The following is a 17,105-nucleotide window of genomic DNA, read 5'->3' on the forward strand; positions in this document are numbered from 1 at the left end:
TAAGATACCAGCCTTTTGAGGGCCCCAGGTTTGTGCAGGTGAGGTGGGCATGGAGCATGGATTTCATCTTCCTGTTTCACATGGGGCCCAAGACCTTGCTTTCTGACTTTCTGTGGGTTTTAAAATCCAAGCGCCTTAGTTGCTGAGACCAACATCACCTGTCAGCCTCCCAGCTGCAGCAGCTGCAGTTTATGTATGGCTTTCAGTTCCTTCTTCATTTATGACCTGGTGACTTGGTTCTTTTCTGTCAACTCATCCATACATTTAAAAGAATGTCTTAGCTAGTACCTGAAGCATTTGTAGCAGGAAGGTTTTATTGTTAAAAACTGTCTCTAAATTGTCAAAATTGAGTATCAGCATGTCCCTAGCCCTTGAAGCTGGATTTAGAGTTTTATACAGACTGACACAGTCTTGGAAAAACATGGCTTTTACACAGTCTAATATAATTACAAAATTTCCATTGGCTTCTGTTCATAAGAAACTAATTATAAGATAACTAGTCTTAATATATACGGATTCATTTTTTTTTTATTCAGAGGTTAGGACTTCATAAAGAAATACTTTCCTTAAAAGGTACACAGTAACTCTTCCTAAGACAATTGGCAGATAGCTGTGATATCACCGGTATTACTTTGGAGGATCCAATGAAGGGAAAGTTGGCAGAGCTGAAACATTTACCAGGTAGCTGCCTTCCCCATCTCTCTGGGAAGAAAGGGAAGGAAAATCCCCCATTGTCAAAACTTTTGGTAGGTTAACCTCATCTGAGCAACAGAGACCATTTGTTGTTACCTGCTTACTTTACCAGATAGCTTTCTTTACTTCTTTGTGGAGGAGTTCACGGGGAGCTGGAAACCAGTAGTATTTGATTAATATCTTTCCAGTGAAAGGAAAAACAGGAGTATGGAAAGACTGTTCTTTCCCAACAGTTATATAACCATTATTCTGTCTGATGGAAAGCAGCAGTAGAGAATGTAAACAGTACACATTGGCCATGAATGTACATCACCTACAATTGTTGTGATTTCCAACTTATATTTACAGTACTTTATGTAATTACTTTAAGATTTCTGAGCATGCAGGGGGGCAAAAGTCATAATATTAAAAAACATTTAGGGGTGATTGGTCATCTCATGTGATTTTTTCAGCATTTAGTTTTTCTCCTATGTTGTCTTACAGATTACCAAGAGAAATACCAAGAATTACTTGAAAGAGAGGACTTTTTTCCAGATTATGAAGAAAATGGAACAGATTTATCCGGGGCTGGTGATCCGTAAGTTTTCTTTACTTACTAACTTCATGAAATTTCCGTGTCTGATTTGTAGGTGGAGATTAGACGAAGTAGCTCGTGAAAGAATGGTGTTTGGAGCCAGGCGCAGTCGCTCACGCCTGTAATCGCAACACTTTGGGAGGCTGAGGAGGGCGGATCACTTGAGGCCAGTTTAAGACCAGCCTGGCCAACATGGCAAAACCCTGTCTCTACTAAAAATACAAAAATTAGGCAGGATCACAGAATCACAGCTACTTGGGAGGCTGAGGCATGAGAATTGCTCGAACTTGGGAGGCAGAGGTTGCAGTGAGCTGAGATCTTGCCACTGCACACTCCAGCTTGGGAGACAGAGCTAGACTGTGTCTCAAAAAAAAAAAAAAGGCATTTTGATCTTTTGATTTGATATTGCTATGTGGTAGTGGTTATGTGTTAAAAAGTTTCAGAAAATTGTATTAACTCACAGACTAGTTCTGAAAAATGTATAGTTGAGGAAAATAACCATTAAAATATAGTATGCCTAAGCATAATTTTTTAAAAATAGATTCTATTGTATCTAGACTTTAAGAAGCTCTAAAACGTACTGTAAGATCTTGGGCAACTTCTATGTCTGCTTCTCCATCTATAAAAGAAGAATAGTAGTATCTGTCCTTGAGCCTTCTTTCTTTTTTTTTTTGAAAACTACATGAGAATACGTAAATACTTAGCCTTCTGGCACATACTAGATGGCTCAAATCTTAGCTATTAAAGGATAAGAGTACAGAAAACAGATTACTGTGTAAAAGTGTTTAAACTGATAAGATGTTAATTATAGGACTGTTTTTACATCTGTTTCTTCACCTGCCACTCTTTGTAATTAAAGATCCCTTTAACATATTACTCAATTACCATCAGATTGCACTACATTTTCTTATAGAAGGACCAGGAACTTGTGAGGTTTAGTCCCAATTCCATTAACAAGTTGTGTATATTTGGACAAGCTACTTAGTTTCTTTTCTTCCTAAGTAGGAGATGGGAGGGAATAAATTATATCTTGAACTTTTTTTTTTAATATCTCATCTCCTGTGTTGTAGATTTTTTAAAAAAATGAACCGCTTTTATTCTAGTGATTTTTTTTTTTTTTTTTTTTTTTTTGAGACAGAGTCTCACTCTGTCGCCCAGGCTGGAGTGCAGTGGCTGGATCTCAGCTCACGGCAAGCTCCGCCTCCCGGGTTCATGCCATTCTCCTGCCTCAGCCTCCCGAGTAGCTGGGACTACAGGCGCCCGCCACCTCGCCTGGCTAGTTTTTTGTATTTTTTAGTAGAGACGGGGTTTCACCGTGTTAGCCAGGATGGTCTCGATCTCCTGACCTCGTGATCCGCCCGTCTCGGCCTCCCAAAGTGCTGGGATTACAGGCTTGAGCCACCGCACTCAGCCTTCTAGTGATATTTTATTTATGGGCCAGTTAGAGATCTAGAAATACAATTGTTGCCATACTTCTATATCCTAGTTTAATAGAAAACAAAAAAATACAGGGATTTAAGGACCCAGGCATAACTAGGAAAGTTCCGTCTACCTGGGTATACCGCTAGAAGATAAAGTTGTTCTTGGCATTGAACTCCAGGTTATCCTCTTAAGTTTGTTTGGTAAGTATCATATTCTCTTGCCCTAATGAGCTCATGGTTATTTAAACACATTGCCCTGTATTAGAAATGGGGAAGAAACAGAAAAGAACTCATCAGCAGTTGGTAGGATTGGCAAGATTGTTTTTTCATGCTTGTAGGTGGAAGGGATTGGACTATTGGAGGGGTGGGGAAGGTGTAGATAGAATCATGTTGTGGAGGAAAAGTGTAGAAAAGGGGGTAAGACCTGGAGTCAAATTCTGGCCCTGCCACACACTTAAAATTTTACATTGTTCATTTAACCTTCCAGAGTCTCTCTATTCTCCATCTCCAAAATGAAGATGATCGTAACGCATATCTTTTTAAGATGGCTATGGACATTCAGTAAGAATGTGTAGATTAAATCCTTAATTGTACACTTTAAATCTTTCCCCCCGTAATTAACTATGGGAAACCTTGCTTTCCACCATTTTAAACTACCTAATAGTTGGGAAAAAATCTGGAATAGATGATCTCAAAAGGAGCTTCCTATGAAAATCTGATTCCAAATAAATGGGAATGTGACTAAATTGTCAGCATGGGAATAACCCAGCAGAAATCATAGCAGGAATAGCACTTTCTGTTATTAAGTAGACATAAAATATTAGTGCATCACTAGAGGTGAATGGCATATTTGAAATTATGTTCTATTAATAGTTATATTCTAATTGTTTATTGGTAAGGTAAATTTATTAATATCAATCTTGAGCCCCAAGTTTATATGTCAAGCCTTTGATTAACTTTCAAGTTATAGAATTTAACTTATGTCTAAAAGTATATATATGCTTTACTGTAATTTCAGATAGAAGGGACTCAGAATCTGTAAATTTTTACCTATCAAATTAAGCATTTGGTTGTCCGAAGACTGCTATTAATGTAATTCTAAAGTTAGGCTTGTGTTCTATTATAACTCAGTCTAGGAAAGTTGTATTACATTCTTTTCTTCATGATTTAGCATCTTATTTTCTGAATTGAAAAACCTTACACTCTTATGAATCATCTTTGCTTTTACAGATACTTGGATGATATTGATGATGAGATGGACCCAGAGATAGAAGAAGCTTATGAAAAGTTTTGTTTGGAATCCGAGCGTAAGCGAAAACAGTAAAGTTAAATTTCAGCATATCAGTTTTATAAAGCAGTTTAGGTATGGTGATTTAGCAGAACACAGGAGAGCAAGAAAATGTGTAACACCTATACCAAATTAAGGATGTTGAGTTATGTTACTAACGTATGCAACTTTAATTTTGTTTAACACTATCTGCCAAAATAAACTTTATTCCCTATAACTTAAAATGTGTATATATATATAATAGTTTATTATGTACAGTTAATTCTACTGTTTTGGCTGCAATAAAATCGATTTTGAAATAAATGAAATGTTGAAAATTTTGCTAGTTGGTTAGATGCTTATCCTTTAAATTCTACTTTTCTTGAGGGGAAAAAGTCTTCGTCTGGAAATACATATTACTGCAAAAATGTAGCATCCTTTTTTAGGTAGGAGTATTATGGCTTTCATTTTAGTTTTTACGTTTAGTGTCCCAATGAATTGAATTTCCAATATGAATCATAATCTTGAAAATCTTTAGCACTAAAGTCTTGGAATATATCAACAACTGACTTACATATGCAGATGCTATTTGATACCAGGGGCTTTTTAAATGTCATGGGGCGGGGTGGGGGAAAAACCCTAACTTGGTGAACTCCCAACTAAACAACCAAGACTTCACTGAAGATTTATTCCAATTCTAGAATTGTTCTTTTTTTTTTTTTTCAACTGACTAACTTCATTATTTTAAAGCCTAGAACATTATTCTGCTTTATTTATATGGCTTTCTCACTTTTCTTTTGTAGCATGGGTTGCATCGACTTTTTTACTAGAGAATTTTACTAGATATTTGTCATTCAAGTTTTCATCTGCTTTGTAATTGATACACCTTGAGGGTCACTTTTCTAATACTTTTACTATAATGTGGTACCACCTCAGCCCTAATAAATAATATTTTTACCTAATGTCAGATCTTTTTCCAGCTAACTAAAAACTATGTACAAAAGGATTGCTTGTAAATATGCATGTAAATAGTTCTGTTAATAACCCACTGTTTTACATTTGGTACATCTGTGTCTGCTAATACAGTTAGCTTTCTCACTTTTCTGCTTGTTTGTTCAGTCTGAATTAAAATTAGACTTTGAAAATAAAGCTTAAATAGTTTTGTTTCCTCTAAATTTTTGAAGTAGCATCTGGTATTTTAAATAATTTGCTTTTGAACTTGTTTATATGACATAATGAATTTACTTAATGGTTTGAAATCAGATCAGAAGATATTTTATTCATTCTCTGAATAAGAATTCATTAACAAGTCTACCTTGAAAAACTAGCAAATATAAGACATTAAAACTTTAAAATTCCTTCTATAAAGGAAATATGTATGTAATTGTGGTTTTCGGAAGTTGTAGTAATAAGAAATATTTTTTTCAAAATGGCTCCTGTAACATGGCAGCTATTAACATAATCTGCAGTTCTCTAAAGATAGCACTGACTATAATATTGGAGGGAGAGGACGTGTAGAGAAGGGGTGGTACCTTAGACCAGGGACAAGGAATGCTAACTGCATATACTTGAAACTTCTAGCAGCTGCTCTGTGAGTCACCATCCAGTATTTGCTCTACTCACAGTAGCTACCAATAAGATCAATATCTGTTCCCGGTATTACTCACGCTTAATTTTTAAAAAAGCACAGAAACCTAGCGTCTTAAAACAATCGTTTTATTATGCTCATTGACTTACATGGTTCAGGAACTTGGAGAGAGTACAATGGGGATGGCTTTTCTCTATTCTATGATGTCTGAAGGCCTAGGCAAGGAAAACTAAGGGCTGAGGGAATTTGAACATCTGAGAGCTATAATCATCTGGATTCATGGTACTGAGATGACTTAAAGCCAAGACTAGATTGGAATGGTTCACCAGAACTGTCTACACTTGTCCATGTAGCTTGGACTTCTAACAGCATGTTGCCTGGATTCTGAAGGGCCATTTCAAAAGACCCAGAAAACAGCTGCATTTGGAAGTTATACGGCATTAGTTTCATTATATTCTCTTGGTCCTAAGGGACTCACTAAAACCATATCAGATAAGAGACCATCAAGGAGCATGTGGCCATATTTTAAAACTGATGGCTTGAGCCTGGTGGTCTTTGGTTGACCAGACTTTGCATAATTGACTACAAAAGTACATAATGAAAGGAAGAGTTGCCCCCGTCCAAAATTTTTGGGCTTTAGAATTGTCATGCCTTAAACAGAAACGTGTCAGTAAGTCTTGAGGAAAGATCATTTTCCAATGAGCAAGGACACAGAGCTGCTAGTAAATATAATCTTGTGTCTGGCAACAAAACGCAAATATTGGTCTTAACCTAGAAGTCATGTCATCAACTCTGACCCTCTGTCTTTATGTTGTTAATGCTCTCCAGCCATAGACTACCAGGAACACACCTGTACCTGAACATGTTGAGCTTACTGGGTTTTGTTTTTGTTTGCTTTTTGTTTGTTTGTTTTTTGAGGCAGAGTATTGTTCTTGTTGCCCAGGCTGGAGTGCAGTGGTGTGATCTCAGCTCACCTCAAACTCCACCTACCGGGTTCAAGCAATTCTCCTGCCTCAGCCTCTCAAGTAGCTGGGATTACAGGCACGCACTACCATGCCCAGCTAATTTTGTATTTTTAGTAGAGACTGTTTCTCTAGGTTGGCCAGGTTGGCCTCGAACTGCCAGCCTCCGATGATTCGCCCATCTGGACCTCCCAAAGTGCTGGGATTACAGGCGTGAGCCACCTCGCCCAGCCTGAGCTTATTGTTGCAGTAAAGAACATACACCTTGTGGGATTTGTGGGGTGCATCAGTAAGAGTGTGTTAGAAAGAACCTGTGATAGGATTTGGGCTTTGGTTTGGTGATTTAGGGGATGGTCTAAGAAACTTGAGGTTCATTCTAGGCTGAGTCTTGCCAGAAAGCAAGCTTAATTCTATAATTAGGTACTTTATTAAATCTTTAGGGAGGACAGATGCATATGGATTAAGCTGTACTTTAGGGGGGAAAATCATTCACATTTAATGAGAGGAGGATGTTTGGTATGAAAGTAAACTCTAGGACTCAAAGTGGCTTAAACTGAAAAAAAAAGCTCCACCACTGACTGTCAGGGGGACAGGCAGATAAAGGCAGCTGCAAAGTTAACATGAAGTTGTTGGGTCCTGTGGCAGCTATAAAATACCATCATGACTCCCTCCTTATGTGACCACTGCTTTGTTGGCTATGACACCCTTAGACTTACTTTGCTATAACTCATCTACTACTGGATACCCAGTTGCTAAACTTGTCCTCACCTCATTGCAGCACCCTAGTTAATTCTCACATCTAATCTTGCTACAGAAATAGCATCCAACCCAGAACTGGTCTCCTTTCCCTTATAGCTTGCTCAGAACCCTACATTGGGAACCCAAACCTTACCAAAGATGGCACCCCCTGCCCTTTTGTGGAATGCACCATCTTTGCTGCTTCTGGTTCCCTGCTTGCAAATCAATAAATGGTTTTGCCAGAAGACAGGCTTGAGCCTGGTGATGTTTGGCGGACTAGAGTTCAGCAGATGTAAGTAAGCTCACGTATGCTGCTGCTGTATTGTGTCAGCCTGGCAAAATACCAGCCCTGGATGAACCCAACACTGCTTCTGCATCCTTGCAGCTGGAGGTCATGTTTCTGGTAGGTTTTTATCACTGTAAATTCATGTTCAGCACATTGAGTTAGGCTATCAGTACTGCCAACAATCTTAATGTGCTTCTCTTCAATCCTTCTGTATTTCAAACCCTTTTCACTCTAAAGGCCCTTTCACCCCCTAACTAATTACTTCGCAGGGAAAAAACAAAACAAAAAAATGTGATACCTATGTACACAAATGCATCTGCATTCACTTCATCCCTCCTCTTCCTGTACAGGAAGAATCCCTCCTCTTATTAAAGGCCAGTTACTCAACATGTGCTGGAATCCTATCTCCTCGCGTTCTCTCATGGAGTCTATTGTTACTTGGTCTGTATTTTTCCTCTCTTTCTCCATTCCCTCTTTGCATGGATTGTTGAACACGCCCTTCTCATCAGAAGAAATCTGCTTCTCATATTTCTCTCCAACCACAGTCCTATCTCTGCTTCACAGTCAGACTTCTCAAGTGTCTTCCCATGTTTTCCATGTCCTTGCCTCCTATTTGTGCTTAAAACCCACTATGGCTCCTGCCCCCAGTATATACAGTGGCCCTCACTAGAGTCACCAGTGACCTCTATGTCACCAAGTTCTGGAGAGACTTCATTCTTAGCTTATCCTATGGCAACATGTGACATTGTTAAGTGACACTAAAATTGAAAACCTCAGGCCGGGCATGGCGGCTCACACCTGTAATCCCAGCACTTTGGGGGGCCGAAGGCCAAGGCAGGCAGATCATGAGGTCAGGAGATTGAGACCATCCTGGCTAACACGGTGAAACCCCGTCTCTACTAAAAATACGAAAAATTAGCCAGGCGTGGTGGGGGGCACCTGTAGTCCCAGCTACTCAGGAAGCTGAGGCAGGAGAATGGCGTGAACCTGGGAGGCGGAGCTTGCAGTGAGCCGAGATTGCACCACTGCACTCTAGCCTGGGTGACAGAGTGAGACTCTGTCTCAAAAAAGAAAAAGAAAAAACCTCTAGGCATTTAGGACATAGTTAACTTGCTTTCTATCTTTATGCTGTTCCTCATCAATGCTTTTGTGGGCTTATCTTCCTTTACCTAATCTGTACATACTAGTGTTCTTCAAAGTTCAGTCCTAAACATTATTTTCTCGTGTCACAATAGTCTTGGACTATGTCATCCTCTCCTGTAGCTTCAGTTAGCAGCTATCAGCCAGTGACCTCCAGATTTGTTTCTATCTCCTGATTGCAGACCTTTACTAATTCACCATTTCCACCAGGTGAACTAACAAAATTTAAATCATGCTATCACTAAATTTGCTCTTCCTTTTAACATCCCCCTCATCAGTAGCACTGCCACCTATCCACTTGTCCCAACCAGAAACCCTGGCATTGCCTATGACTCCTACCCCTCCCTTAGCCCCAAAGTGCAACCATCACCAAATATAGAGTCAGTCTCCTAAATATTTCTTGGAGCTGTGCTCGTCATCTTCACTGCCCAGGTCCTGCGTCCAAGCTGCCATGATCTCTACTGTTGCTTTTTCAAAAGCCTTCTACTGAGCTATCCATATCAACCCTTGCATCCTATAATCCTTTCTCCACTTCGCAGTTCCAAGAATCTTTCTAATGTACAAATAGCATCACAAAACTCTGCAGTAGACAGGATTTCTATATAGGAGGTTCTTAGACATTGGAAGGTAAAAGGTGGGGGTGGGAAACGACCTAAGTTAGCATTATCTAATACAAACTGATGTTACAGGTCAATGAAAATGTGATCATCTAAGGATGCCTTTATTTACACTTCATGTAAGATATCAATTTGCATATCAGCCTTTTTAAAATGGAGGTAAATTAGGGGTTTAGGTTGCCCCCATCCTGTGGTGCTGCCACGTTTGCTTAAACACCTTGTTTTTTTGTTCTGTTTTGTTTTGTTTTGAGATGGAGTCTTGCTCTGTTGCCCAGGCTGGAATGCAGTAGCATGATCTTGGCTCACTGCAACCTCCCCCTTCCAGGTTCAAGCAGTTCTCCTGCCTCAGCCTCCTGAGTCGCTGAGATTACAGGTGCCTGCCACCATGCCCAGCTAATTTTTGTATTTTTAGTAGAGATGGGTTTTCACCATGTTGGCCAGGCTGGTCTCAAACTACTGACCTCAGGTGGTCCGCCTGCCTTGGCCTCCCAAAGTGCTGGGATTACAGGTGTGAGCCACCAGGCCCGGCCTACTTAAACACCTTGTAATAAACAATTATACCTCAATAAAGCTGTTTAAAAACAAACACAAGGCCGGGCGCGGTGGCTCAAGCCTGTAATCCCAGCACTTTGGGAGGCCGAGACGGGCGGATCACGAGGTCAGGAGATCGAGACCATCCTGGCTAACACGGTGAAACCCCGTCTCTACTAAAAATACAAAAAACTAGCCGGGCGAGGTGGCGGGCGCCTGTAGTCCCAGCTACTCCAGAGGCTGAGGCAGGAGAATGGCGTAAAACCCGGGAGGCGGAGCTTGCAGTGAGCTGAGATCTGGCCACTGCACTCCAGCCCGGGCGAAAGAGCAAGACTCCGTCTCAAAAAAAAAAAAAAAAAAAAAAAAAAAACAAACACAAAACACAACTTGGCCAAAAATAGAGACCTCTTTTTTTCCTAATTTGGTGTCAGAGAATATAAATTTTGAGTCCATAAATCCCTAATGTTCTGTAGTCTGCCTGCCTACCTCTATATCCCACTCCAGGAATCCCTCCCATTCAGGCCTGTTTCCTCCCTAACTATGCTTAAACCACACTTGCTTTCTTTCAGTCCTTTTAAAGGGAAAGCTCTTTTCCCTTGGGCCTCACAGCCTTAACACAGGGACCTTAACCTCTGCTTGAAATACTTTTCCCCCTGCTTTACCTGACTAACACGTACTTAAATTTCAAACTTAAGTGGAAATATTTTCTCAGCTTAGGTTAAATCTGCTCATTACAGGTATACCATGGAGATATTGCTAGTTCCGTTCCAGACTACCACAATAAAGCAAATATTGCAATAAAGTTAGGAATTCTTTGGTTTCCCAGTACATATAAAAGTTATGTTTATACAATACTGTAGCCTATTAAGTGTGCAAAAGCATATTTTTAAATGTACATACCTTAATTTAAAAATTCTTTATTGCTAGAAAATACAAATGATCATATGAGTTTTCAGTGAATTGTAATCTTCTTGCTGGTGGAGGGTCTTGCCCCAATGTTGATGGCTGTTGACTGATTCGGGTGGTGGTTGCTGAAGGTTGGGACAGCTGTGACAATTTCTTAAAATAAGCCAACAATGAGGTTTGCCTCTTCCTTTCAAGAAAGATTTATCTAGCATGCAATGCTGTGTGATAGCATTTTAATCACAGTAGAACTTCTTTAAAAATTTGAGTCAATCATCTTAAACCCTGCTGCTGTTTTATCACCAAAGTTTATGTAATATTCAAAATCCTTTGTTGTCAACAATACTCAGCATCTTCACTAGGAGTAGTTTCCATTTCAAGAAATCACTTTCTTTGCTAACCCATAAGAAGCAACTCAGGCGGGGTGCTGTGGCTCATGCCTGTAATCCCAACACTTTGGGAGGCTGAGGCAGGTGGGTCACAAGGTCAGGAGTTCGAGACCAGCCTGGACAGCATGGTGAAACCCCGTCTCTACCAAAAATACAAAAAATTAGCCGGGCATGGTGATGCATGCCTGCAGTTCCAGCTGCTCGGGAGGTTAAGACAGGAGAATTGCTTGAACCCAGCAGGCAGAGGTTGCAGTGAGCTGAGATTGTGCCACTGCACTCCAGCCTGGATGACAGAGCAAGACTCCATCTCAAACAAAAAAGCAACTCATCCATTCAAAGTTTATCAGGAGATTGCAGCAATTCAGTCACATCTTCAGGCTCCTCATTCTAGTTCTCTTGCTGTTTCCATCACATCTGCAGTCACTTCCTTCACTAAAGACCTGAACCCCTCAAACTCAACCATGAGGATTGGAATAAACTTCTTCCAAACTCCTCTTAATGTGATATTTTGACCTCCTCCCATGAAGCACAAGTGTTCTTAATGGCATCTAGAATGGTGAATTTTTTTCCAAAGGTTTTCAATTGATTTTGCCCAGATCCATTAGAGAAATCACTCTGTATGGCAGCTGTAGTCGCACGAAATGTATTTTTTAAATAATCAGACTTGAAAATCAAAATTACTTCTTGACTCATAGGCTGCAAAATGGATGCTGTGTTAGCAGGCATGAAAACAACATAAACCTTGTACATTCTCATCAGAGCTCTTAGGTGACCAGGTGCATTGTCAATAAGTAGCAATATTTTAAAAGAAATCTATTATTCTGAACGTCATTTTCAACAGTGGGCTTAAACTATTCAGTAAATCATACTGTAAACAGATGTGCTGTCATCCAGGCTCTGTTGTTTCTTGAGCACAGGCAGAGTAGATTTAACATAATTCTTAAGGGCCTTAGGATTTTGAAATGGGAAATGAGCATTGGTTTCAACTTCCAGTCACCAGCTGCATTAGACCTTCACAAGACAATCTGCCTGTCCTTTGAAGCTTTGAAACCAGGCATTAATTTCTCTCTGGCTATGAAAGTCCTGGATGACATCTCCCACTAGAAGGTTGTTGCATCTACATTAAAAATCTGCTGTTTAGCTTGGCCACCTTCATCACCGATCTTCGTTAGCTCTTCTGGATAACTTGCTGCAGCTTCTACATCAGCACTTGTGGCTTCACCTTGCCCTTTTATGTTACAGAGATGGCTTCTTTCCTTAAACTTCATGAACCAACTACTGATAGCTTTAAACTTTTCTTCAGCTCCCTCACCTTTCTCAGCCCTTGAAGAGAGTTAGGGCTTTGTTCTGGATTAGGCTTTGGTTTAAGGGAATGTTGTAGCTGGTTTGATCTTCTATCCAGACCATTCAAACTTCCTCCCTATCAGTAATAAGGCTGTTTTGCTTTTTCTTATTATTCACATGTTCACTGGAGTAGTACTTTTAATTTCCTTTAAGAATTTTTTCTTTATATTCACAACTTGGCTGTTTGACAAAAGAGGCTTAAGCTTTCAGCCTATCCTGGCTTTCAACATGCCTTCCTTACAGGCTTAATCATGCATTTCTAGCTTTTGATTTAAAGTGAGAGACATACAACCCTCTCACGCTTTTGCGTGGGACACCGGAAATAAAAATCAAAGGGTAGCCCAAGGGATTCCCACAAGGAATCACCCCTCCCGTTCCTACACGTCTTCCTGCTCCACCCTTCGCAGGAAGCGCGGAGAGGGCAGCCCCCGGAATGGAGGGGCGGGACTTCCGGTCTTCCCTGCAGCAGAGCGGTCAAGCGGCTCCTGCGGGTGCTGATTTTGAAAGGCTTTTGTGCTGTTTGCGTTTTCTCTTAATGGTTACAGTTGGTGCTCTCTCTGCTTTCCTTTTACCTGGCGGGGGTCTTGGTCAAAACACTCCCTGCGACCTTACTCCTCTAGGGTTGTGATTTTTTTCTCTCATCAAGAAATATCACTTGGTAATTTGTCAAACTCAAGAAACCCCTGGAAAAGCAGTCCTGGGCAGGCGCAGAGGGTACGGCTTCCAGAGCATTTTGGCAAATCAAAGCCAGGGACCGTTGCTGGGCCTCATTTCCGCAACTTTTCGGCTCCGAACTGCTGTGAGTGGAAGACTTTGGGTGGTTGTTTTGATAAGGTTCCTTCTGTAACTAGAGACTATAGCATTTTGAAAGAAATGAGATTCTCATTCATGTCAAGAACAGACTTGTGGATTTTTGAGTGTTAAACATACCCTGAGGTAATGTGGTGGGTGGTGAGAACGCAAACGGGAACGAGACAGTAGAGATGAGAATGGCCGTGTGGGTTGGAGCCCGGTTATACTTTCTTAAGGTATGCCAAGAACCTTAGTCATTACACTGTTTTCTTGTGTATGCTTAATTAAACTTAGAAAACCGCCTCAATAAAGCTGTTAAAAAAAGAAAAGAAACGAAAAAAACATTTGGCCAAAGATAGACTTTCTTTTTCCCAAATTGGAATCAGAAAATGTCTTCCATCTATGTATCAACACCCGTTTTTCCCCCTAAAATATCAAGTAGATATATCCGATATATACGTGTGTGTTTATATATATATCTGTAATCTATATTGCCATTTGATAAGTACGTAAACAAGTGATGTAAAGCAGTTGGTATGGTCTGACTTGTGGAAAGTTACCTGTGACATGAATACTGGAGATGGATTGGAGAGAGAAGAAATTCCAGACAGTTGCAGGAGTTGAAGGGAGAGTCTATGGCCTGAAAAAGAAAAAGAGGTAGAGAGAGCCAGGTTCCAAAGACAGAAAATCAACAGGACTTGTTTACAGGGGCATGGAGTGGAAAGTCAAGTTTTAGAATATTGGCTACTAGCAATGAGACAGCATTAATTCAAATTGCAAATTCAGGAGGAGCAATTTACTTACTTTTCGTCGTTCAAATATTTATCATGCCGTTACTATTTGCCTAATACTTTTTTTTTTTTTGAAACGGAGTCTCTCTCGCTCTGTCGCCCAGGCTGGAGTGCAGTGACGCCATCTTGACTCACTGCACGCTCCGCCTCCCGGGTTCACGCCATATCTCCTGCCTCAGCCTTCCGAGTAGCTGGGACTACAGGCGCCCGCCACCATGCCCGGCTAATTTTTGTATATTTAGTAGAGACGGGGTTTCACCATGTTAACCCAGATGGTCTGGATCTCCTGACCTCGTGATCCACCCGCCTTGGCCTCCCAAAGTTCAGGGATTACAGGCTTGAGCCACGGCACCCGGCCCTTTGCCTAATACTATTTTAGATGCCAGAGATACTGTTGCATATAAGACAGATAAGGTGCCTGCTTCAGTTGAGTTTATATCCTAGTGAGAGAAAACAAAAAGCAAGTAAATAAATAATCAATTTTGATGATAGATTCTGTGAAGAAAAAACTTGAAGAGGGATGACAAATGATTGGGAGATGTTTGGGAGTAACTTTAACTTAGTTGGTTGTTAGGCGCTTGTAGGAGTTACATTTGTGCTGAAACCTTGATGATGATAAAGAACCAGTCTTGTGATGAGCCAAGGAAAAGACAAGGCAGGCAGAAAGAACAGTGCAAAGATTCTAAGATGGGAAAGAGCTTGTTTAAAGAACATTAAAAATGCCAATGTATCTAAAGTGCCCTGTAGAAGTAGGAGAGAGTTGAGAAATGACATTTGGAGAGGTAGATAGTACCAGATTGTGTGACCTTTGTAGGCCATAGTTTTAGGAGTTTGGATTTTATTCTAAGTGGAAATGGAAGGTATTGGTGGGCTTTAAGCCACAAAGTGATAGATGTGATTTTCATTTTAAAAGATCCCTCTTTTAAAGGATCTACTGTATGCAGACTGGATTTGAGGGAAGAGATGAGAGTGAAAGTGCAATTAGGGTATATTACAGAAGCCTGCTTTTGGTAGGAGTGATTAAGTTCCATTTTAGTTACGTTGAGTTTGATTTATCTATGGGACAGGGACATAGAGAGCAGTCTAGCAGGCAGCCACCTGAAAGCTCTGTGAGAAGTCAGTTACATTTAGAAGTTCTCTAGAGAAAGAAAATAATTAAAAGTTCTGTGAATCTCCTCAGGAGAGACCATGTGGTTAAATATTTACTTATCTCCTGTCATATCCTCAGAAGATTACAGATGATATCACCTACAGCTGATTACATACATTAAAGGGGTAAGGTTAAAAAAAGACAAGGTGGGCCGGGTGCGGTGACTCACGTCTGTAATCCCAGCACTTTGGGAGACCAAGACGGGCGGATCACGAGGTCTGGAGTTCGAGACCATTCTGGCTAACATGTTGAAAACCTGTCTCTACTAAAAATACAAAAAATGAACCAAGCGTGGTGGCATGCGCCTATAGTCCCAGCTACTCAGGAGGCTGAGGCAGGAGAATCACTTGAACCCAGAAGGCAGACGTTGCAGTGAGCCCAGATCGCACCCCTGTACTCCACCAGCCTGGCAACAGAGTGAGACTCTGTCTCAAAAAAAAAAAAAAAGACAAGGTGGGGCATAAAAATGACATGAGTCTTATGTTAAGAAGAGATGAAATGTGGACTAAGGTCAGGTCTTGAAGAATCCTTGATTTAAGGGAATAGTGAATAAGAATGATTAAAAACAGGTAGAAGTGAAGAAGAAAACTGTGGCAGCCCAATGTTGGGGGGAAAGAGTTTGGCGCAAGGGAATACAGACAATGCTGTTACACGTTGATGAGGTTTAGTAGGATGAAGACTAAAGTCATTGGGTATAAGAAGACATTGGTGACCACTGCAAAACAATGTTAGTAAAGAGATAGAGGTGAAAGCTGGATTGCAGTGGATTGAAGACAGATAGGAGAGAAGGTTGGTAGGGAGTGAATACTACACTTGACCTGTTTATAAGTAGGAAATACGGATAAAGTGGTGGAAGTGTTTTCTATAGAAAGTTATTTTTTTTCTGGCAGGTAAAACTTGGGATTACCTGGATAGTAGAAGGGGTAACGTAGAAGGGGATGGGGTTAGTGTTAGAAAGGAATAAAATCATTTCATAAGATTGATTGAGTGCCTGCAAGGCAGCATCCACAGTGCTAGTTACTGTCATATTTGTTTTCTAATTTAATCCACACAACAGTCCTGTTACTACTACCATTTTACAAATGAGAAACAACCTGAGACTTACAGCTAGCTAGTAAATGGTAAGATGTGAATGAAACCCAACTCTTTCATTCCCCTTCTGTCACTGCTATATGGAGAGCATAGGTGAAGACAGAGTATTTTAGAGGTAGAGAAGAGGAAATTGAATGCATTAAATAAGGACAAATCCAAGACAATAGGAGATTAAGTTGCTCGTTAGTAATAAAGAGCTATTTCTTTAATGCTAGGGTAGAGACAGGTTTCCAGGTATTTGGATTTCTTCTTCAGGGTCCTTTTCCCATAGGCCTAATAGTTACCTTCTGCCCGTCTTTTGAATTTGTATTACAATTTGCTGCATTCTTACCGCAAAGGTGGAATTTGCTTACTATTTCAAATTTGAAATGACATAATGAGCATATAATTTATAGAAATTAAATTTCTTTAGGCCAGGCACAGTGGCTCATGTCTGTAATCCCAGCACTTTGGGAGGCTGAGGCAGGCAGATCACAAGGTCAGGAGTTCCAGACCAGCCTGACCAATATGGTGAAACCCCGTCTCTACTAAATTACAAAAATTAGCCAGGCATGGTGGCATGTACCTGTAATCCCAGCTACTCAGGAGGCTGAGACAGGAGAATCGCTTGAACCCAAGAGGGGGAGGTTGCAGTGAGCCAAGATCACACCACTGCACTCTAGCCTGAGCGACAGAGCGAGACTCCATCTCAAAAAAAAAAAAAAAATTAAATTTCTTCTTGGTTGTGTTCCTGCATTGGAGTAAACTTCTAGAAATTATAAACTTCTAAATGGTAAGCATATAATTTACAAAATTTAAATTTCAGTAGAAGTGAAGCTATTAAAATT

At 40.4% G+C, this 17,105-nt stretch overlaps 2 protein-coding genes and 1 long non-coding RNA gene across 10 annotated transcripts in view; 2 read left to right on the top strand and 1 right to left on the bottom strand.

Annotated features, from left to right (window-relative positions):
* The window catches only part of PAIP1 (poly(A) binding protein interacting protein 1), a 31,586-nt gene extending 26,482 nt beyond the window's left edge, over positions 1–5,104 (top strand). For both annotated transcript variants that reach the window (XM_033179529.1, XM_033179528.1), the window contains exons 10-11: positions 1,177–1,270; positions 3,919–5,104. In XM_033179529.1, coding sequence (XP_033035420.1) covers positions 1,177–1,270; positions 3,919–4,012 — 188 coding nt within the window. In that variant the 3' untranslated portion in view covers positions 4,013–5,104. The remainder of the gene's footprint in view (positions 1–1,176; positions 1,271–3,918) is intronic.
* LOC117065093 overlaps positions 1–14,174 on the bottom strand; it is a 27,258-nt gene extending 13,084 nt beyond the window's left edge. The window contains exons 1-2 of the long non-coding RNA XR_004429814.1: positions 14,050–14,174; positions 13,806–13,885 (exon numbers count right to left, since the gene is read on the bottom strand). This is a non-coding gene — a long non-coding RNA (uncharacterized LOC117065093). The remainder of the gene's footprint in view (positions 1–13,805; positions 13,886–14,049) is intronic.
* The window catches only part of CUNH5orf34 (chromosome unknown C5orf34 homolog), a 26,627-nt gene continuing 22,398 nt past the window's right edge, over positions 12,877–17,105 (top strand). For 4 of the 7 annotated variants that reach the window (XM_033179524.1, XM_033179525.1, XM_033179520.1 and 1 more), the window contains exon 1: positions 12,878–13,252. The gene's annotated coding sequence lies outside the window, so the exon portion shown is untranslated. The other 3 variants (XM_033179523.1, XM_033179527.1, XM_033179521.1) reach the window with 3 other exon arrangements.

The sequence above is a fragment of the Trachypithecus francoisi genome, unplaced genomic scaffold (genome assembly GCF_009764315.1).
Source record: "Trachypithecus francoisi isolate TF-2019V2 unplaced genomic scaffold, Tfra_2.0 Lachesis_group2, whole genome shotgun sequence".
NCBI lineage: Eukaryota > Metazoa > Chordata > Mammalia > Primates > Cercopithecidae > Trachypithecus > Trachypithecus francoisi.